This window comes from Calidris pugnax, unplaced genomic scaffold (assembly GCF_001431845.1).
Source record: "Calidris pugnax isolate Ruff unplaced genomic scaffold, ASM143184v1 scaffold103, whole genome shotgun sequence".
NCBI classification, from domain to species: domain Eukaryota; kingdom Metazoa; phylum Chordata; class Aves; order Charadriiformes; family Scolopacidae; genus Calidris; species Calidris pugnax.
The window spans coordinates 628,348-652,034 of NW_015090990.1; the positions used below are offsets into that span (position 1 = coordinate 628,348).

At 39.3% G+C, this 23,687-nt stretch overlaps 1 protein-coding gene across 1 annotated transcript in view; it reads left to right on the forward strand.

Moving 5' to 3' along the window:
• Positions 1–23,687, forward strand: part of CNTNAP5 (contactin associated protein-like 5) — a 288,857-nt gene that overhangs the window by 193,798 nt on the left and 71,372 nt on the right. The window contains exon 13 of the mRNA XM_014954623.1: positions 5,942–6,142. Within this exon, the coding sequence (XP_014810109.1) occupies positions 5,942–6,142 (201 nt within the window). The remainder of the gene's footprint in view (positions 1–5,941; positions 6,143–23,687) is intronic.

Genomic DNA, 23,687 nt, shown 5'->3' on the forward strand with positions numbered 1-23,687 from the left:
TTTTTTTTTTTTTTTTTTTTTTTTTTTTTTTTTTTTTTTTTTTTTTTTTAATGAGTATACCTTGCAGCTTACTGTCTGTAATTGTGATTGACTCCATCACTGGAGAAAATGACAAATGGGAATCCTTGACAAATTATTTGACACTGTTTAGATTAGAGATTGCCCTAGAACATGTACAGTTTATGCCCTCAAACACTACAGGTCTTTTGACACACTGTAGTTCTGACAATTTATACATTTATGTTTTGAATTTTCATTAAGTATTCCAGAACTGTATACAATGAAAAACTTTTAGTACATATATTATGTCAAAAGCATTGTGCTGTCAACAGCTGCCTTGCAATTTTCAGTGAGATTGTTCTGTTTCTGATGACCATCAGAGCAGAAGTCCTGCAGGCCTTCTTCACTGTCACATTTGCAGGAGGCCCCCAAGGAAGTTTTAGTATAGAAGAACATAACAGTAGGTATTTTCCTCTAGCCTTTATCTTTTAATCAAGGGTTACTGCAACTTGATTACTCTTCTGCCACATTTGCAGTCCTCGGAAGTTAGAGGTAGGCTGTGACACTCTAAAAGTCACTGCAGCTGTCTCAGTTATGAGGAGTAGATCCATTTGCCCCAGACAAAGTAGTGTAGTGCCATGTTGGAAACCTGCAGAATTCCCGGTGCTGCAACAAAAGAAGAGCAGGTCTCCAGTGGGCTCCACTTCTTGTCTGCCAGGCTCATGCACGTCTGAGTCTCTGCAAGGCATATGAAATAGCAGAAAAGTGATCATGTTGAGTCTCTCAAAACTCACCTTAGATTAAGGACATTGAATCAGAGAAGACTGCACTGGTGTAGCAAGCATGAGCACAGTGGACAAGTGTCCATTTTGCACTAAGAAGTACTTCAGCAACTGGCCTCTTCCCTTTTTCGAGAGGAATATTTATTTCTGCTTGTTGTAGGTACCCTGTGTTAGAGGAAATATGGAAATGGAGAGACATCAAGAAGTAGGCTGGCAGGATAATGGTTTGCCATCTCTGGGCTTTGGCACATCATGGGGAATGAGAGTGTAGTAGAGGTGTCTTGTTCTCATCCATCAGAACTTTCTGGCATGATCAGTCTGCTGATAGAGACACCTCACACCATGGGCTCAGAGTGAGAAAACTTCATGTCTGGTGGTGTAAGAGAGTTGGGAGCCCATCTCTTCCCTCTCTGCCAGGCCTGGGGTGGCATGTCTGTGTGGTCAAGGGTCTGGTGCCTTCCTGGTCCTGGTTACTGACTCCCAGAAAGGATTTGCAGATGGGGAAGGGTTCCAGGCACAGGCATCCCTGAGGAATGCACAAGGGCAGGTGCAGTCTGCCAGTACCATTGGAGAGTGGGCTGCATGCAGGACTGGGGGGACAGGAACCCCCCCAGAATTGTTTCCATGGAAATGCATTATGGTCCTTCTGCAGTGGCTGGAAGTGGCTGAATCAGAAACTAGGAGGAAGCTGATGAGCACAAAACAAGCTGCAAAAGCACATATTGCTGGGTCAGCCAGCAGGAAAAAAAAAAAAAAAGTAGTTAAAAAAAAATTGTTATGTTTCATCAGAGACTCAGAAAACATCTCCTTGGAGTCAGTGAATTAAAGCTGTTTGTGATAGGAAATTGTTTTTTCATGTTCTTTGAGGGGTGTATGTTAGAGTGGCTGGGATAAACTGCCACTGCAACTTAAAACAGTACAGTGTTCAAGGAAGAGACTGTGTCTTTTGTATGATTACTTCCATAGTTATAGGTACAGCTTTCAGGGCAATATTTGGCATTCAGTGTAGAACACTATGAAACAAATGCATCATATGGGCTCTCAGAGCAATTTTTCTCTCTCTCATGTAGCACTTACCGTATGTTTGGCTTGTTGGCAATTTAATCAGTCTGAATAATCTTGTTTTGTGACAAGCCTCCTAAATCACAAAGGAGTGATACAGTTTGTATGGGTGAAATGTGCTCCACAGAGATATTTCAAGTTGAAGAATAAAAATGAGAATTAGACAATACAGAACTCATTGAAAGCCAGTTTTCCAGCTGCTCTAATTTCCCACAATTTAATTTGTGTGCCGTCAAAAGCAACTTGGAGGCTTCCAGCAAGATGATAGAACTATGGGTGAGGCTAAAATAAGGGTCTAAAATGTGCTGAATGCATTGCAGTCCCATGTTGTAAAAACATCTCCTAGGACCAAATACAGGCAGCATAATATCCTAGTAAATTGGACCATTAAATAAAACTGTGAAGTCATAAAGCTGTTGCATTACCCTGAAATTAAAGCATTGTCACCTTTGAATTATGGAACAATTTAACAAGCAATCAGGAAATCTGCTTTTCAAGGCTGCATTTAACTATTCCAAGTTATACAGTAGAAGATGTGGCTGCACTCTCCTACTGGGTTTTGAATGACTTTTAGCTTGTGTGTGGTTTGAAATTTTACCAAGCTGCGAAAGTAATAAAATAATAAAGTGGAGTAATAGAAGGTAAAAATAAACAGTGACCTTTGCCTAGAGAACAGGTTTTTCATTGTCATTGCAATTCACAAGTGCAGGGAGAGCTCATTAAATTGGGTAAATAGGAAAAAAACATAGTATGGACAGATGTTAAAAGATAACGATAACTTCTTTGTTGAAATAAAGGAAAAGAGAGCCTTATCTGTCTAGTTTAACAGTTTCCAGATATGGAAATGGGTGGAAGGAGCCAATGGTGCTCAGCTTGGTTTGCATCTATGATTTCAATGTCACTGCCTAAAAATATAATGAAAACTGACTTTGGATAGGGAAAGAAACAAACTTTTGAATGGAGGTATGCTCACTGGTGCCTGTAACTTTCATTTCACTAGATCAGTGAACCATATGTATTTTTTGAGAAGCTGTACTGATGGCTACCTTTACTTCAAAGATGGAGCGCAGAGAGAATCTTCAAGGTGACCAGCAAAACACAGGTCTGATCTGTAAAAGTAATAAGTGTAACAGATCAGGCATATGTAGATTAGGAAATGTCTGAAATGTAACTCCAGGATTCTTCCCTTCCACCATTACTTTGTTAGCTCTCTGTTCTGAAGTACTTGTTAAATCGCAATTACTGTGAGCACAGAAAAAAACTTGATTTGTTTTTCCTTTCCCTTTGCAATCTAGAGGACAGAATATCTGCAGTTAGCTTCTCATTTGTAAAAGATCCTGTGGAGAAAAGCAGTTCTTGAATGTCTAAGTTCAGATCTCAGAGGGACAGCTGAGTGCAGCTGTAATGGTAACAAAACCACTGAAAATTAATGAACAATCACAGAGAAAAATAAGAGAAAGACGTGTTGCATTATCTGTCCAACACACTTGTTAATGATTGTCTTGTCCAACCTCCTTTCAAATATGTCAATTAATTACATTTCCAACACTTCTTGGGAAGAGTGTTTTGTGCTATGCTACTTTTAACAAAATTTTCCAAATGATCCTTCATTGCTTCTAAATTGCTAGATCTTGATACTTTTAGCTTTTCAAGTACCCACATAGCACCTTTCCTGTTGTACAACTACACAGCCTGGAAAGCAGTAGTGTTAACCACTCTGAAACTCTAGCTTTGGGCTGTTGTGCTTCCTAAGCAGCATTGTAGTCACTATTGTGAGCATTGCTTTTGTCAAAGTTTCTCAAAATTATGTAAATAATTCTCAGTGGGGAGGAGCTTATGACTGCCCATCTGGAGTTTCATCATCTCTTGGTTTTACATCTCACTTAAAGTATCAGTAATTTAATGTTTGTCTTTTTAGTAGATTTTTCAGTGAAGACAGGGGTTAAACTTCTACTAGCTTTCATAAGAGGAAAGTTAGCTCACCTTCAACTGCTTCTGAAACATCCACTCTGTTCATGTCAATCCTTGAGAGAACAAAAGGAAAAAGAGAGTCTCTAGCTGATAAGAATCACTGCTTTCAGATGTACAAGATACGTGTTATGAAGTCATTGAATTATATCATGTTGGAAGTAATATATTGTGCAGGACTGTGCAGGGTATTGTGCTACAGTGTTGACTGTGATTACAACCGCTGGGGCAACTTTTACAAGCAATAAATTTGTAATATTTCTTGTGATTTTAATCTAACTTTCATGTATCACACATTGCAGCAGTGTTTTATTAAGCTTCAACTCAAAAGACCCACAAGCAGCATCCTGAACTCAACAAGAACCACAGAATCACAGATCTGTGCGCAAACTCTTCTGTCTACCATCACAGAAATGATGAAAGGGTTGTGAGTGAATGTATGGCTTGCTGAGTGTAAACTGTCCGTACAGTTAATGCCATACATTACTGGAAGAGTAATTTCTCCGTAACTTGCAGCTCGGTCTTAGAACAGACCTCTTTAAATAGTCTCCAGATGGTTTTTGTTACTTGCCTGTCATCTGAATGCCTCCATAATGACAATCCATTAAATCATCTGAGTGGTTTTGCAGAGATAGTCCATTTAGGATTTTTATACTCCTATTAGAGTTCTATTGAAGTAATCTGTGGGATATTTGTAGCTCAAGGAAAACAATGCAATGCAATGTAATGCAGTGGCCACAAAGCTACTTGGCTCATCATGTCAGTGTATTGGAGAGTAACTGGAAAGCTGATGCTCTCCAAGAACTCAGATCAGGTAATCTGGTAAAATCATCTGAATACTTAAATGCACAGTTTTTAAGATCAGTTTAGAAAAGATTTAGATCGGTGTTATCCAAGATTTACTTATTGAAGCATGAATAAGAAAATATAAATCTTTTGTTTGGATCTTGCCTATTTCTCCATAACTGTCTGCAGGTTTCTGCAAGTGAGATTGAAATCTTCCTCTGATCAAATTATTAGAATATACTTCCTTAATTTTTTTCCCTGTTAGTATCAGGTATCCTCCCCGGGCAAGCAGGGTCTTTTATAAAAAGGGAATTTACTGAAATTTACTTCTTAGTAACCTCATGGAGCACATGCAGGGCTCAGTCCTGTGAATCCTTGTTAAAGAGTTTGCATTTTACTCTGGGTCAGATCAGCAGATTGGCCATTAAGGCTGTCCTTGTTACCTTGGCCATTGCTTTCTCACCAGAACTAGCAGGAAAGGAGCCTCCCTGCAAAGCTAACAGCTTCTAATTGTGATGTTCTCCTTATCAGGCCAACCCTAATGCTGGTCATTAGCTGGGTAGTGAAGCTGCAGGTTGTGCTTAAGCCTAGATTCTGCTTTCTGTCGCCTATGAAATCCCTTGTTCTGCCAGGAAAAGCAATGAAGGAGATGAGAATGGGCTCCCCAGCATGGAAAAGCATCACCATTTACAGTTAACTAGAGATGCCAAGTCATATGTTGTTCTGTACCATCATCCAAGCAGGGCATCACTCAACGTATATGTAGAAAAATTGGAGAACTGAGTAAAATAAGTGATTTGACTTCCAGCTGGGTGGTAAGAGCATACTCTCAGTTTTAGCTTTTGGGAAAGGGTTTGTTGTTTCTGTTTGTGGTGAGTTTGTGTGAGCTCATCAGTTCTCCACTACCATTTGTTGTTATAGCAGTGTGGACTGTGGTCATAGGTACAGCTGTGTTTGCAGAAGTTGAGTGTTACCATTATGAGCCATACTATTATGTCTTTTCTCTCAGGGACAAAGCCAGTTGAAATGTATCTAATTTTCTGCATATACGTGGCAATAGAAGATGCTGAAAATCTCCCATTGTTCCCAGGAAGCCAGTAGTTTCTCTCTTGCCCAGCAGGCTCCGTAGTGTTTGCTCGAGTTCATTCAGGGAGAAACAGCTCTGTGGGCTACACTGACCTGTAACAGGTCTTCATCACAGGGTGACCGCTTCAGAGCCCAGGGTCCTGCTGATCTTCCCTCCAGTGCAGTAAAGCGTTAGATTTCAATTGGGTTTTTGTTCCTTGCTTGTTGCAAGTTTTTTTGTTGTTGACTCCCCATTCAATCTTTTTTTCATTTAACAGAAGATAAGATCTGGACTACAGTGCAGCACAACAACACAGGGCTAACCAGAGTCCAAGGAGCTGGTCTGGAGAAGCCGTACACTACATCCTTTAACTACAACAGCAGTGCAGAACAGCTTGAAGCTATGATAAACAGTGCAGAGTACTGCGAACAGGAGGCAGCCTACCACTGCAAAAAGTCACGTCTCTTGAACACTCCGAGTAAGTGTCATGATCTCAAATCTTTCCTTGTTAACTCTTATTGATTATACAGCAGATACAGGCCACACTGCGACTGAGGAGAAAAAAAACAAACCACAAAACATAACGGATGGTAACAATACAGAATAGAGTGAAAAGCCTTTTGCCTTCTGCTCAGTGCCTATCCTCTAATGCAAGAGGGTCAGAGCTGTGCAGGGAAGTTTCCACTCTATAAGTCCATGTATACGAAGGCTCTGAAACTTTCTAGAATGGAAGTTACTACTTATAAACCACAAAAGTTTTCATTAGCTCATGGTAAATGGATGCATTTATTCATTTAGCTTTCTTAACTATATATTAAAGATAGAAAGAATTCAGATTGCTCCAGACTCTGATGATCTTTCTGAAGAGGAGGAATGTACCCTTTTCTGAGTCCCATAGCCCTGAAGATGATGTTTGAGGTGTTTGGTATTACCATTTCTGGGGCAAAATTAATTTTCCCCTCATGATAGAAGGAATACGTGTTTTTTTTTGCCCTGATTTAATTTAACAACATGAGGAAAGCAGAGGGCCTAATCAGTCTGTGTCTCTGTGGTAGCAAATCTCTACTGGCTACTCAGGATGGCTGCCTTCCACTAAACCCTCTCCTGGGGTCAGGATTTTACGTTTGCTTAACCAGAGAGATGAATGCTATTAAGGACAGGCTTCTGAATGTCTTCAGAATCTCATCTGGTTATTTGTAACGTCTGTATGGTCCTGGTGAATCTTTGATTATTAGGAATTCTTAAATTGGTTAGTAGGTTAGAAGAAATCCCACAGAAAGCCTTAAGGGGAGCTTGCAATGGGAGTTCCTATTGTGTTAAAAATACATTGCCTAATGAATTGGATCAAAAACCTGCCAGGTTCCAGCAAAGTTACTATAACACTGAATGTTTATGGATCCAGTAATCAGATGCCTCACAACCAGTTTATTTTTAAAACCTGTGAATGATGTCTTTTGTTATCATCAGAATTTGCCAGCCAAGAACTGCTTGTATTGCTAATCATTTTTTAAAGAATGAAATCTTAATATCAGCATCCAGGGTAGAGCACAAAAAGAAAACAAAATGCAGGCATAACTGCTCATAAAGAGGGGGAACTAATGTCTTACAAACACTTTGTGTTGCTCGCTTTTGTATCCCACACCACTCTTGACTTGTTCTAATGCTATAATTGCACAGTGATTATCTAAAAAAATATTTCTTAAGGTTGAAGACCACAATATTAGAGCAGGTCTATATGTGCTTACTTTTACACATTTCTGTGTGGTACTTGGTTGTGCACATGCAGAAAGGTATACTATGAATATATTAGAGATATCTTTTTATATGGTGCCTCTATAAAGCTAGGGATACTTCTTAAGGGTCAAAAACCATTTCTCCTTTTAAAAGAAATTTTTTTTTAAAAATAGTGATAATCTTGTATCCTGCTTCACGACTAAAGCTGTCTACCAACTGGCAGACTGGTTAAGCTAATTCTTGAGAGGCAGCACCTCTCCACTTATTCAGGACCAAAGTTGTGACTCCGACTCCTCAAGGGAGAGGGCAAAGAGATGGTGTCCAGCAGCCCAGCTTGTGCTCTGGCAGCTGCTGCAGTGCCACTGTGCTCCTGACAGTTGATCACACAAGAATTCTATGACTCATAACTCTTTAATACAACTCCAGCTGATAAATCAGAAAAAATCACAACCCAGTGCTGTGCATGTGGCAACCACCATCATTTTTTCCGCTCTCTTTTTTCCTCCTGTTGTACGCTTTTTAATTACACTTTCAGTTTTTCATCCTGAACTTTCTCAATAGCCTAGGGCTGTAAGTTTGGCGAGATGTGGAACATGATCAAAAATAAATCATTTGAGTTCTTGAAATGACAAGATATGGGTAACAATTTGTTCTTAGCTAAGTATTAAGTGTTTGTAAATAGTAGACATTTTTTTGCCCCAAAGCCTTAAATAGTCCGATTGGTATCCATTTTGAGGTGAATCGCTGCTGTATTATAGAAAAGCCTAGAGATCTAGTGGTGCTGAACACTACAGGTGTCTGGAAAGTATTTCTGTTCCTAAATTTGTGGATGAGCTGCAAGTGCGAATATCACTACAACATTTTGCTAGATTCTCTGCACAATGATACATTCCTCCTCTCACCTCTGTTGTTTATGCCTAGAAGTAACTGGAGGAAGAGTGATTTGGGGTCAGAGCAACAGAACAAAAATCAAAACTCCTGGCTTTCGTGTCTTGATTTGGCCTAAGCTTTTGGATGCCTGAAACACTGTGTACTCTCTGCTGTTGCAAGGGTGTCATAATGTGTAATTATAGTTAATGAACCACACTTCAGAAGTTGGTATACAATTGCACATGGATTGATGGCAATGCTGCATTCCTAGGCCAGCAGGAAACATTCCCTGACCTGATCTAGCCTGCTGAATATCACTACTCATTAATACCTCTGGGCTGCGCCCAGCGGTGAATGCTTGATGGAAGGGCATCTCCCAAGGGTATATCCAGTCTTGACAGAGCTATAAAATTTCCCCTTCCTGTGAGGAATCTAATCAATTTCTGAGCTTCCTCTAGTTTTGGGTTTTGTTCTTTACTTTTTTCTGAGAAGATGGAATGTGTGATTAGGATATCTCAGCTGGTAGCACCAAAACCCCAGCTCCTTTTCTTCAGGATCTAAACACTATCGTATTTCACAGAGAAGCAGTAAAAGGGTTTTTCTTTCCTTTTGCATTCATAATGTTACTCTCCAACAAAGATGTGTGTTCTTGCAACGCAACTTTGGCTTTCACAGTTTTGATGTGGGGAAAAAAGAGGGGAAAAAAAAATCATGTGACTGGGCAAACGGACAAGCATGGCACTCTGGGCTGCCTCAGAGAGAAACCAAGGGAGGTTCCTGGCTGGCATAACAATGTTCCAGTTTATATCAAGGAATTTGTCTTCTCTTCCTGCTACCTCTTGCCCTGAAGACATAGGCACATCCCCGGCGAGTGTGATTCAGCTCAGTCTCCCTATTGAGTTACTTGGATTTACATCTGCAATGTGTCAGACATGCAATCTGTCAGTTGGCAAAGGAGTTTACTCATCTCCACCTCCTGCTGTCTGGAACAGCCTTATCAGTTCTCACTGTCATACTACAGCTTAGCTGCAAGCATGTCTTTTACAACTAAAATTAAATTGCCCTGAACCGCATTTTTGTGTATATCTGCCATCAGATAGCTTTTCAGGAGGTTTGTGAACATCAGAATAGATGTCTGTTCATCAAAGGAACAGTTAGATTTCTCACGATGCTGGCAAATGTTATTTATAATTTATGACCAGTAATTGGAAGTCTCTTGTGACTTCTCCATGCCTGTTGGAGAGACACCCACATAATCAGAGCGAATCTGACAGCGGGCATTAAATAGGAAAGCCATTTACACTCTTCGTAAAAGAATGCAGACTTTGCCAGACCCTTATCCCTAGAAGCACAGGCCATGTAATGAGGGCCAAGACAACCTAGTAGGAGAGGAAGAGGGTGGGTAGGAACCTTGGGCTACCTCTAAATGTGCAGTCTGTATTCTGGGAATCTGAAAAGTCATGTAGGTCCCCAAGGCTCTGATTTCCTTTTTTTATGGAGCATCTCAGGTAATACCTAGGAGAAGGATATGTGTACAAGGACAGGTGTGTGTGTGCACATGCATGTTTAATTATACTGTTAACATAGAAGATGTCTGAACATATGAAAACACTTTATTAACTGAATAAATCCTCAACTCTGACTGAATTAGCTCATTTTTCTAGAAATAGTGGGTGTACTCAGAAGCTTAACATTTGGGAAGCTGCCTCACATCCACCATATCAAGGACTTAACACAGTGACAGCTGTATCAGTGGCAGGATAGCTTGCTTTACAATACTTGGCTGACAGCCTGTCAAGTTCATAGCACATTTATGTAGGCAAGGACTGAGAAAAGATCAGTCCTAGAGCAAAAATCAAAGAAATAGGAATGTCTTTAGGAGGTGTTTTCTTCCTGCCTTCTTATTCTTCTCTTTCCGTTAGAAGTTCCACACCATGTCACCTCAAGCTTTGATTTCAAACTTCCATCCTAAACTACACATCTTTTCCCTGAACTTTCTGCCTGTCCCACTTAAGACCTGTCAAGTCCCAGTATTGTATGACTTGTAGCCAGGTTTCCACTTCCTCTTTTCTCCTCTCCCTCCCAGCTAGACTTGTATGTCACATGCCATCTCCAGGTCTGTGACCCCTTGTGCCAGTCAGCTGTTTGTCCTCACCTGTTAAGCACTGTATTTGCATTTTGCATCTCTGTGATTGGGGGAAAAGATGTAGTACTACCTCACAATAGGGAGCATGCCCTAATGCCTGAGTTTAGACTTTAGTTTAGACTTAATTATGTTGCTGAGACAGTTCAGTGGTCTTTTATCTACGTCTTGTATGTTGCTAGAGATCTTCGTCTGTTCAGGTTCCCTCTTTAGTTCCAGATGAGATCTTCAGTGATGTCAAAGCATAAGAAATTATGCTAAGAATGTCCTACCTCCAATAGTGGCTGCTGGAGAAATGCAGCTTAGGGTGAGTACACAGGTCCGGATGTCTTCAGCACATCCCTCTATATTTTTTTTAAACATCAGTTTAAAACACATATTTTAAAAATATGTTTTAGACTAATGTTTTACTCAGTGCGCTGAGTTCTGGTTCTAATACCAGATGATGTGGTGAATCATGGTTCTGTACTTATCCAGTGCTTTTATAGTCCTTTTGGTTGCCATTGTTAGACCTTTCACTAGCTTTAGTTGTTTTTTTTCAGCAGAATTGACCCATAGTGTTTGAGGCATGGTTTGCACCCAGGTTTCATGTACCCACTTTTTAGAGTAGCATAAATCTTTATGGAGAAAGGAGTGTGAAACCTGGGTTCTGATAAAGCTTTTTATACAGATGTACCATGAGGTGATATAAAATGACATGTAACAAGAAGTCATTTACCATTGGAGTTTTGCTCACTATTATTTTATGCCCTTCAAATATAATTTCCATTTTATCATTCCAGGTACTTTAAATTGTTATTGTATTACCAGGAGACTATTTGTCGTTGCAGAAAATAACATAGAACAGGGCAGCCTGCCCTCAAAGTGGTTCATATTGCAGGGAGTGGTGGATAGGTGGCAGGTGTAGATTGTATGTTGCAATTATTCTTGAGTAATTAGGATTCCCTTTTTGAGAATGATTGACTTGCCATCTGTCTTTCCGTCACCGTACCTTGTCTCTCCCCTCCAAAGTGGCAGTGCTGACAGCTTCTCACAAGCACAATTTTGGATAGCTTCTGCTATATTTAGAGACTTTTAAACAGAGTTCACCATAGTAATACGATATGTCCCCATATTTGTAGGGAGAGATATAGAGGCCATTTTTAAAAATGATGACTTGTTAGTAGTGTGCAGCTGATTAAAATGCAGGTGGTCTAAGCAGAATAAAAAAACTGTGGGAGGTAACTTGGCATCTAGTATGGATGCACCTGTGAGTAATGAAAATATCTTTATCCCAATTTCTGACCCTTTACTTCCCTCGCCATATACGGTTCCTCCTGACTGTCAGGGAGGTAAAGTGTGCTACAGCTGCCAAGGAAGGAACGGCAGCTGCTTGCATTACTTCTTCTCTAGTTCCGTTTTGCTGCTCAGAGATTGCAATGCAGCCAAGAGGCCAAGTGATGAGAAAGACATGGGAAGAAATCCTTGCTCAGTCATTCAGTGGGTGACTTCTGATCAGTGGGAGGAAAGCATGCTCCCTCCCTGCACCCTGCTGCAGGAAAGGACAGGGGACAGGCTTAATGCTATCTGACATGCTTCTGGGCAGTCTCTTGGGACTACTCCAGTGAGCACTGGAACACCATTATCTGTGTTTGCTTTAGACACAATATGTCAGGTGAATTTAAAAACACTTGTTGAGGTGGGGACTGATAGAGTAGTTAGGAAGAAGCTTATATGGGTAACTCTTATTTACTTCTGTGGAATGTGTCCTTCATACTTCTGCTGTCGATGGATATTTTGTTGGGGTTTTTTTACTGTGTTTTTTTTTTTTCTTCCCTGGAATGATTCTTGATTATTTTATTTTTTTTTTGAAGTCTAAGGAGCAATTCTGGAATTACACTCCTATTTTTTTTTTTTTAAGAGGCCTTTTACAGTTTACCTGGAAAACAAATTTGTCAGTCCAAACTGAATAGATCTACTGCGTTTTACTGTCATGAAAAGTACCTCTTCCAATCTACGGGAAGCTTGTACCAGAGGTATTAATGAAGATATATAGGACAGGTAAATGAAATATAAATCTAGACAACAGATTTTGAGCCTCGAATCTGGAAGTCATTGCGTGTACTGTTACTGATGGTGCTGTAAGCAAGTCTGTGCTGTGAGTTGGTGCTGTAGATATTTGCTTAACCTTTGCATTCCATTAGGTTAGGACTTTTTTCCCAAAGACCCTCTGGTTTGGAGTGAAGTTAATGATGTTTTTTGCTTAATGTGTGAAACCTGTGGGATGTTAAAAGTGTTTATAGCTCAGTAATGAGGAAACCTTGAGTCAGGTGAATTCTATCTAATTCTGGATAGTTTTATGAAACACACGTGTGCCAGAACCAAATGTCTTAATGATAGCTCTGATTTGAAACACCCAGTCATATAAGCCATTCATACACATAATTTGAAGAAGGAAAGAATTACACATTTCTTTCAGGCTGTCCCAGCCAGCATTCCTTAATCACAACAGTGGTATTCCTTTTTTCTTTTTTTTTTTAATTCGCAGGACTCAGCATATTGTTAACAATAAATAAATAATGGCAATTAGAAACAAACAGCTAATCCATGGCTTGTTGTATTAATGGGTCATTAGCTATGACAGCAACCTGTCCACCATTCCAGAAAGAAAGCAGTACTGCTGCCTGAGCAGAAAAGTGTGCCTTCTCCCTCATTAGAGCCACAGCGGGGAGTGTGTTCTCATCACACTTCCATTTGTCTGCTTCATTTGGCTGTCCTACTTTGAGCATCCTGGGCTCCATTAGACTCAAACTGTCTTACTAACATTAAACTAATTTCTCCATCAAATTTGGGCCAGTGCAGAGAGTGATGTTTTCCAATTCTAGAACAGAAGACGTAAATCATAACAGTGGAACAGTTCTCTGCTGACCTCTTCTACCAAGATGCCACATGAGTGAAGCAATAGTGATTTACATTTCTATTCACATTATCTTTGAGGACAGCAAAACATTTAAGGGTTCAGTCTCTCAGTTTTATGTGGGTTTTGGTGTTCATTTGACTCCTGGTTTAAATCTGGGGGAAGAAGTATGTGCAAAGCAAGGCACTTGCTGAAGATCAGATAGGATGGAAGAAGTGAATGGGACAGAGCCCATTTGCTTTGATTTTGCTTTGATTGGTCTGATCTATCCAGGAAGACAGAGGTGTTAAGGTTATACACAAATGAACAATGGCATAATTTAATTATATAGTATAATTAGGAGCAAATAAAATGTAAGCCTATAGAAAAAGGAGTCAAGATTTCACTATATATAGATAGGGCTATATTCAGATTCATAGCTTGAAAATCTTTAGTTCAGGAATTCTACCCCTTTACAGTGTGAAGATAACCTATGGGAAATGTATTTTCCATTTTTGATAGTATGAAGGTGGAAACAGGGGAAAAAGAACAATAAGGATGAGCTGAAGGCTGTATTTTCAGATTACTTTGTGTTTCATGTTCAAACAGCAACAGAACAAGAGCCCTCCCTAAGAGTATTTAGTTCAATGTTTTGCTTATGTGAACCATCTGATGTCAAGGGGAGAATAAAAGTAGCTCTTCTAAATGTCTGTTACTCTCTTTTTTTAAAAAAAAAACAACAAAACAAAAACCAAAAAACCAACAAACAAAATATAGAGCATACTTGGAGAAACATCTCCAGACCTTTGGGGAAAAAAGTTGCGTACTTCTTTCCCTCCCAAGAAACATCTAAAAGCAATTGAGACTTATTTACCTCCCCCCAACCCAGATTGATTTGGGGAGGATTAGATCTGACTGAGGCTTGACAAGTAGCTAGGAAGATGTGGTGACCTGAAAGAAAATAGCTCTTTTTAAACTTTCTTCAGAGAAGGTTTTTTCATATCTGGTTGGCCAGAAAGATTGAGGACAAAAATGAAAAAGCATTTGAGCCTGAATTTGTTCCAAGTGCCTTTGATAGGAGGAAGGCTCAGGCTTTAATGGGGACTGGTTTAGCCAAAGGGTGTGTTCCTGCCTGAGCTGTCCAGGACTCAAAGCAGCATTAAGAGTCTTCTTCCTTTGCTCTCAAGAGCAGAATTCAAAAATCCCAGAAGAAATTTTTTTTTTTTTTTTTTAACATTAACATTCAGAAAGGTTAACCAGTTAATCTATGCAGTTCTCCTTTAAAGGTAGTTTTCTTATCTTGTTTATCAGAAAAGAAAATTGAGTCATCAGGCTACTGATGACAATTTTGCCTGAAACTGATATGGGCCATTAGATCTCTTTGGAAGTACCACCCCAAAACCAATGGCCAAGTTTGTCCAGCCACAAAAAAGAACCATAAAAAGAGTGTTTCCTCCCAGACGAATACCTCTGAAGTCTTGCACCCTAAGTGTAACGTTTATATAGGTACCTCTTGTGTCTTGGCCTTGTGTTGGTAGTGGAAGAATGAACTTGTTATCTCCTAGAGGTGCATTCGTTTTTTGTAGTGAAATGATTAACACAGTTACTTTGATTTAGCAAGGAAAGCTTGATTCTGTGAATTGTTACGGACCTACCAAGGGAGGTAATAGTATATTCAGGTGGGGTAAGGTGGGATATTAAGCCAGGTAAGGATGCAAAGCTGTGACTCTTCACTGTAGCCCAGGAATAGTATCACCAGTCCCAAGCATCTCTTAAGAATCCAAATTTCTTTCTCTTCATCTCCCAGACAGTGGATTTTGCTTTGTTGCAGTGATTGATTGTAGAGGGAGAGTTGTGAGAACCCCAAGCCTACTTTGTTTATTAGACATGTGGATGTCATATGGACAGCCCTATCTTTCTTGTTCATGGATGATTAAAGGAAATATAAGCTCACCTGAGGATGAGTTCAATGCATTTAGAAAATGTTAGCTTAGCCATGGTGGCTTGAATGGGTCCTAACACAGCCAGATGCAGGAGACAGGTCTTCAGTGTAATCTAATCTTCAGAGTGAGTCATCAGTAATGCTGATTCAATGCTAGAATTCATTCCATCCTTGATAGACAGCTGTCCTTACCCACACTAATTAGACAGAGACCATTACAATTATTCCACCCGTTGCCTTGCCATACCTGTGATTGTAGTCGTAAGATAAGGATGTTGTCTTCCATTGTAAAGGGCGATAAGGGACTCCATGCAATTAAGAAACAGTACCCTTGGTTTTGGCACTGACCCCTACGAGAGCTATTGGAAGCAGGCCTACATTTTTAGGATAGGGTCCATGTAGTCTCAATGTAGCCATCTTAAGGTTATGTGTTCAGCCCAAGGTAGATACCCAGGTTCTTCCAGGCAGAGTGATATGCAACTGAAGATGGTATTACCAACTTACTTTATGTATCTTTCTAAACAGGGACTGATCAAAATTGATTAAACATTTTATGTTTTCATGCTTCTGCCTAGTGAACAGCATCCTCTCACAACTCTGCAGTTTTGGTTATTTTACCTGGGCTGCTGGTTTTCTGGCAGTTTAGAACATTGTTTCTTTGCTTATTTTTACTAAAACAATAATTCAATGAATGGTTGAGTAATAAATTATGTTTATTTTCCATATTTTTTTGTGTATTAGTGTTGAGCTTCTGTATGGATTGTCTGATATCTGATTGAAAATACATTGATCTTCTGCTTAGACAGTACGTGAAACCTGTTGGAACATATTTTTCAGTCAAATGTACTTGAAATTGCCAGTGGATTCATGAGTTATTTGAACAATGGGCACCCAAATATACACAGAGCATGTTCCAACGTCTCATTTCTCTAGAAAAACAGAAATATAATATCTAAAGCAGGCCGGAATTAATAGGGTTTAGAGAGTGCTATACGGATTCTGATGGTTCCAAGTGTCCTAGTGCTAGAAGGAAATCTTAATTTGGAGTAAAATGAAATGCAGATGCGCGTATTTTGTCACCATGCCAGATACACAAATGTCTGTCTCCTCCTCAGCACTGAAACAAAAACTTAAGCCAAAAGTACATCCTAAATGCAACTAAACTTCATCACTATGCATCAGTGTTTCAAAGATCTTTGGAAACATGCTGCTATGCTGGATTTCTTTCAAATCAGTGCTGCCTGTCCTGCTTCATGCACTGCCTGTTTCTTTATCCAAGATGCTTAGTTCCATGTCTCCCTTTCCCTATATTTTTGGTTTGCAAAAAAAAAAGTTTAAAATGACACGTCTAATTTACAACTTGTAGTGATTCCAATATATATTAACATTAATAGCACATGAAAAGTGCTCGCAGTAGCTTAGCCTGCAATCAGTAGCCATTTTCTATTCTTCTTTTTGTTCAAGCTGTCTCATTCAATGCGATCAAAATGTTAGTAGTGGCACTTGTTAGTAGGAAAGAAAAGATGATAATGATTCTTGGCTGTTCTTTTTCTCAGTTTGTGTTACTGAACCTAATTCAGGTCTGACAGTTTTGTTTTACTGATAAATCCAAGACTATGATAGGATGAGTAGAGACTGGAAAAGTAGTTCTGAACAAAAAGTGTTTGATATATTTATTTTAAATACTAACTTTTCATTTAGCTGCTGAATGAAATGGTCAGTATAATCCGTAAAATTATCTATTGATATAGGTAAGAGTGTTCTTTTTTTGGTGAACTGTAGTTAACTTCTTGGGATAGTGGGATCATTGTCAGGCCTGGTGTAAGACAAGGTAGGGTCGCTTACTCTCTTCCCCATTGACCTAAAGGCTTTCTGTACATTAGCATTTGTTTATCACCCATTGTCACCATTATTTGAAGCTCTCAGATTTTATCCAGATGACAATGTTTTGGTGTGTGACATAAGTGTAAGGGCTGTTCCTTAGAGACTTTCATGACTGAATGTTAACATTACAGCAGAACGTGGGAATCCAGGACAAGTTTTTTTTCTCCTGATGTGGACTCTGTTTCAGCTTCCTTTGACTTTTTCTCTAGCTATGAAAGTCAGTTCAGTCTGTTTATGTTGCCATTTTGTCATCTGTCCCTGAACTGGGGAGAGTCCTCCTGGCAAGCAGCATTTTTCAGGTGCTGTTTTGGCGTTCTCTTTCCCAGAGCCTCCAGGTTCAAAGCAGTGCCAGCTTTCTAGGTCACTTCCTTCCCAGGGCACATTTATGTTCCAGATTCAGACAAAGAGATTCCATGTTGTATTTTGTTTACTGCTTCTGTGAGACAGGCTAGGGCCACCAGTCAATCTGCAGAACATTAGAAATACCTACTTAATAGAGGCAGAATTTTATTGAGTGAATAATTACATCCTATTACTGATGAAGTAATCACCTTAGATACAACTGATGCCTCCAGAGGGAGGTATGTTCTTTCCAAAATGCCACCCTGGACAATTCATTTTACTTCTGCACAAAGCTCCAGAATCTGTCTGACCATATTGTACTACAGGTTGTCATGTTTTCAGAGGATGAAATTTATGTTCCATGAAATATGCCATTGCCAGAATTAATAGGTAAATGAACAAAGTGAAACAGACCATTAGAACCATTGTAATGTTGTAGTTGCTGGGTTGTGGCACAAAAGCAGAAACTATGGGTAAACATAATTGTATTATAGTGACAGGAGCTATTAATGTATAGTACACAACTGTGGTTACACAATGGAAAGCAGTCAACCGTTATGAAATATGATTTAGCAGGCAGGCCAGTTGCAGGTAATCTTGCTTAGAACAATACTTTCCTTGGCTAGTTTGTTTTAGTGGATGGAAAATGATAAATGGCAGCTATTTCTTTCATATCCTACTGGAATTTCTTTTCAATTTCACTTTGATAATTTTCATAATCCTTTTTATATTATTCTGGACAACAATACTGAGATTTTTTTGTTTGCAGAAATGTTCCTGAGGCATTAACAGATTGTTCCTGAATATTCATGCAAATAGGAATTCAGCTAAAGGTCTTCAGAGTAAATGTTCACTCTAAAACCTTGAAGTCTTTTTTGATGCCCTTGTCTTTATTTCTGCTCTAAAACAATGTCTCATAATTTTAAATGAACACTCACACAATATCTAATCAAGATAAACAATTCATAGGCTGAACTGTGTTTGTATAACATGATTAAAAATCTTTGAATAGCTAACATAATCATAACATTCTATTAATGGGCAGCTTGAGAGAAGCTACAATATCGAATGACTCAACTAAAAAAATACAAAGCTCAAAGATATGCGGGATCAGTTCCATTGGATTCAGTATATTTAAACTGATTTAGGCAAGTAAGATTAACTCCTTCGTTATTGCATCTTTCTTAAAATTCCACTGTAGTGTAAACCAAACTACAATACACAGAAACATTGTAAAAGTTCAGGTTTGTAGAGAAGCTAACAAGTTCATCCATTGCCTGTTGGTACAATATTTGCAATCAGAGTCTTCGGCACTCATGGATTGAAAAAGCCAATACTGTATTCCTGCAATAAAATAGACAGGTATATCCTGCACCACTGAAGTAAAGGGGGGGTGGGGAAGCATCTTTAAGCCTGGTTACTGGAGTCGAACAATATAAATTAGAATACCTTCTCTGGCCATTTTTCAGAGCCAGGAAAGGGATTGATGCAGGAGCTTTTTCAGATCACTGTGCCACTCAAGAGTTTACCCATGCAGGAGGACTTTGTCAGTGACTGACTAAAATAGATTCAGAGCTGCTTTATTCTGCTAAAGTGGTTCAAAGTAGTCGGAGCGTGGGAGAGAGTTGGGTGCTCAACTGTTTACCTTTCTCTCTCAGAAGTTTTTGCTCCATGTATATGCAAAATAAAATAAAAAAAAAAAAATCAGTTACTTTGGTCTTCACTGAGCAACTTCTGTTGAGGGAATATGAAGTGGGGAATTAAGTCCAAGTAATCTGTTACAGGGAAGGCTGAAATGGTTTAGAGCTAGCCTGAGCAACAGCCAGCATTGCTGATTGCATCTTTGGATGGCAGGCCAACCAAGGGTTTCTCTACACAGCAAAATAAAATTGTGTAGAAGTACCCAAGCTAGTTTAGACCATGGTATTCATTACATGTGTTTTAGCATACCTTTCAACAGCACATAACTGTTTCCATTGAACAGTATGCAAATTTTTATAGCTACTGCCACATTGTACATTAGTTTTACCTGAGTTTTGACCTGACACTAGTTTTTACTGAATAGACACGCTTTATTGCTTTCACTCACAGAAAAAAAAACACAGCCAACTGAGGTTGCAAATATAGAGGTAAATCTTGAAATTGTAGTCCTCAGAGTTCTGTTTCCATTTATCAAAGAAATGCTGTCTTACTGTTATACCATGTTACTTAATGTGAGATATTGCTATGAAGAGTGTAACCCATGACAAAACAGTGAAAACCTGAATGCGCTAAATGTGGAATTAGGTGACTAGTTGAGTGATAATATATTGCCTAACCTAATGAAAAGACATTACCTTTAAATAATGGACCACATCATAGATTTAATTATCCCAAGGCAGGGTAGTATGTGCTTCATGCAGACAAGGTCAATTACCTTATACAGAAGAGCCTGTTTGAAGTGTATTATGAATAATTCACAGACATAGAAATTAGCTTTGAAAAAGTGTCCCAGCTATAACGTGGTGAAAGCATTCAATTTCTTTTTTAATGTATTTAAGATAACACCCAAAGGACAATTATGGCTGCTTAACTGTAAGACTACTTAAATGACAAGAAATGACAATTGTGTGGTCAAATTCACATTAATGCATTATGCAGAGGAAAGCATTGTCATCCTGGCATAGTCGTATCACGCCACAAGAAACTGATTTCAAACCTCATCTGTAGTTTTAAATGTTGAATGGAATTTGATCAAAGATTGATTCATTTATTAACCTTTCTCAATAGAGAAGACTCAGTTATTGCTGTACTAGCTTGTTTATTTTGTTTATTCAGGGCTTTTAGTTCTTTGGCTTTCTCGTGTGAAGACAAAGGTCGAGAGATATTGAGTAACTTGTATGATTTTGGGGAGTCTGACAAACCCAAAGGTGGAACCAGAACATTTAATTTTCCATCTTTAATGAGAAGACCAGTCTTCTGCTACAGGCACTAAATTACGCTGTTTCTATGATAGTATTGTTCCAGTCTAGGACTGTTTAGCTTTAGAGTTAAAATGATGACAGTAGCCATGGTAGCAGAATGCATACTCACTTGACATATGGTGACCTTAGGTGTGAATTAGAAACGCAATAAACCTGTAAGTCTGGGGAATAACATGCGCTCTCAGCATATTTTGATTCCACGGGCAAAACAATAACCTTAGCTTTCTCTCTTTGACTTTGCAATAAGTGATAACGGCCAGGGGAAATCCCTCGGGGGCTGCAGTTTTCTAAGATGCCTGGCAAGAAGATGGCTAATTCATCAGGTATCTCAGTTTAAGTGTCTGAATGTAATAGTGACATTTCATGGCCTTTGAGTTTACCTGCCTTATTTGCTTGAAAGGAAGAGTTCAGCAGAATTTTAGAGGGTGCTATAGAATTGTGTATCTAATGAGGCGTACAGCTGGCCTAATCCTGTTTCCATTCACGTCAATGTCAAGAACCCCATTTAGTTCAGCAGGACCAGGCCTCAGATTCCTGACACTTTCAAGAGACGGCTTGAATAAAGGGGAATAAAAATTTGATACAATGTCCATTTATATAACAAACTGCTAAAACATGCGATGAACTAGGAAACTGCCACAAAAGGACAGGAAAGAAGATTTCCATTAAAGCAAATATACTGAAAAATAGAAAGCATGGGAGTTGAGTTTTTTGGTATTCTCCATCATCTATCTTTTCTCCCAGGATCAATTCTCCAAAAAAAGCTTAAGAATTCCCTTTCCTCCCCTTTCACACAGTTGTTGTCCTCCACCCCAGTGGTTTCTGGGAGGACTTGATAAAGACTAATCTGAACCTTAGAGACCTGCTAGCTGATGTACTTATTTGCATGCATGAATGTGAACAGATGTTTACATAATAGTGTTAAGTAGGCCAGCTGTTTGGGAGTCATTTATGTATTTTATTTAAAAGTAAAGCTGTACAGTTAAAAACTTTACTCACCATGGGGAAATGAAAGCCAAATTCAGACAAATACATTTTTTTCCTGTATTAGGGGATTGCTTCCCTTACACCCAACAGTCTTCTGTGTCTCTGAATATACAGCTTAATACAGCCACATCTTACGTGAATCTGTAGGCATCTGTACCTTATCTTGACCAGTTGTGTGTGAGTGGAAGAAAATAGACAGCATGGCATCAACATTGCCAAATTTCATCTGTCTGAGGACGAGGGGAGGAAAAAAAATAACAGTGAGATGAGGGGAGAGGGGGAAAGTTGACATTTTTCTTTACAAGAGGTTACATATTGCTGATTGTTTCTGCAGTCTGTTCTGTAATGAAGCATACATCAGGGTAATGTTTGCCTTTGCGTTTGTTCTGCTCTTCAGATGTGAGAAAAAGCATAGTCCTTAGGAGTGTATTACAGCCATAAATTTTAAACTTACATTTATTAATTTCTTAATGGAAATCTGAGTGAAAAGCTTCCATTATGGAGATGTACATATGCATGCAGGCATATGTATAGAGAGGAGAGGTTGAATGGAGGGGCTCTTGTATAGTTTTAAAAGTAATTTGCCCGTCAGGGATTCACACTTTGTCTGATCTGGGACTGGCTCTCGAGTCCGACCTTGTCCATTACTTCATTTCCTCTGATGCCTGGCCCCCTGGAGCTCTGTGTCTTGAAAAGAGAGAAGGTACCCTTTCTTCACTAAAAGGGTTCTCAAGCATTGGAACAGGCTGACCAGAGAAGTGATGGAGTTGCCATCCCTGGAGGCATTTAAAAGATGTGTAGATGTAGCGCTGAGGGACACGGCTTACTGGTGGACTTGACAGCTGGACTCGGTGATCTTAAATGTCTTTTCAAACCTAAGGGATTCTATGTTCCTAAAATGTTGTAGATGGTTAAATGGAAGTGATTGAGCCCAGTTACTTTTTGCATAGCTGTTGGTGAACTCTGATGGTGTATATTAATATATAACTTGTCAAAATCCTACACCAGCCTTAGACTTACCTGCCATGGTTTCGTTTTTTCCTCTCAAGCATCATTACATGAGCGAGATGCCTGTATCTCTCCAAACCAGAGTAGAAAGGCTTTGAAGGAGGTTATACTTGTCTTGAGGAAGGTACATTAAATTAAGGAGCCTTACTGTTGGAAGGAAAGATGGTGATGTATGTGATGATCTTGTGAGATTTTGATTCACAGTCTTGATGCAGCCCACAAGAAAGGTTTGTCATCAGCTGTGATGAAAGGCCTGTGGGAGAAAGTTACACCTTGTGTAAAGATCTTGATTCTTACTTCATGAAGCTTGTATGTTGACTGAATGGCTCCAGTGGTGTTTTTTTCTCTCACTATTAAATGCAGAAGGCACATAGAAGCAGCAATCTCAGTTAAGTGCTGAAAGTTAGATTAAATGAACACAAGATTAATTTCTCTGAAAATTAAGGACTGTAACCTTGTTGACTGTATATATCATGAAAAGAAAGAAAATAAGAAAAGTGTTTTAAATGCTCATTGCAGCCTATATGATTGGCACAAGTGATGTGGCAGATGGAGTTCTCTCAAGAGTTAAGAGTTAAGTCAGCTTCTGCTGGATTGGGATAAGATACTGATCTTGACTAGAGGGCAGGAAATGCTGTCTTTGAAAAGTGTTAAGCTTTGTGACTGACTCCTTGATACTGGGCATTTGCTTATATATCTCCTAGAGCTCTGAAGTGCCCAGCCCCACTCTGCAGTGTGTGCAGGCATGTGTGGTGTGGGAAGGAGTCTGCCTCCATGTGGTTCGGTTCAGTGTTTGGAAAAAGAGGAAGGAGACTTCTTGTGGCTGCAAGGTTGTCATTCTTCTGCAGCCTCTGCTCATTCCAGTATTCACTGCAGCGGAAAAGCTACAGCCAAGCTCTTCCTTCTGCTCCAGGAGCAGAAAACTGTCTCTTGAGCTGAACAATAATCTCTGTTAGTGACAATGGAGCTAGGGAACGTAGCCGAGCAGTTCATATTCTATCCAGTACAGTCTGTACATGAATGTATATACACACCCATGTATATATCCTGTTTGCTACAGCTGTATAGAGAGATATACAGGAACCGGAGAATAATTAAATAGCAAAAACTAAGTAGAAGATCCATTTGAAAGATGTAAACTCATTGCTAACAGGGTGAAGAAAAAAGAGCTGCGAATTGATTAAGCTGTTCCACAGAGAAGACAGATTGTTGTCATCCTGACCTTTAAAGCTGGTCAGGATATATCAATAGGAGCATCTTCTGAGTAGTGTATTC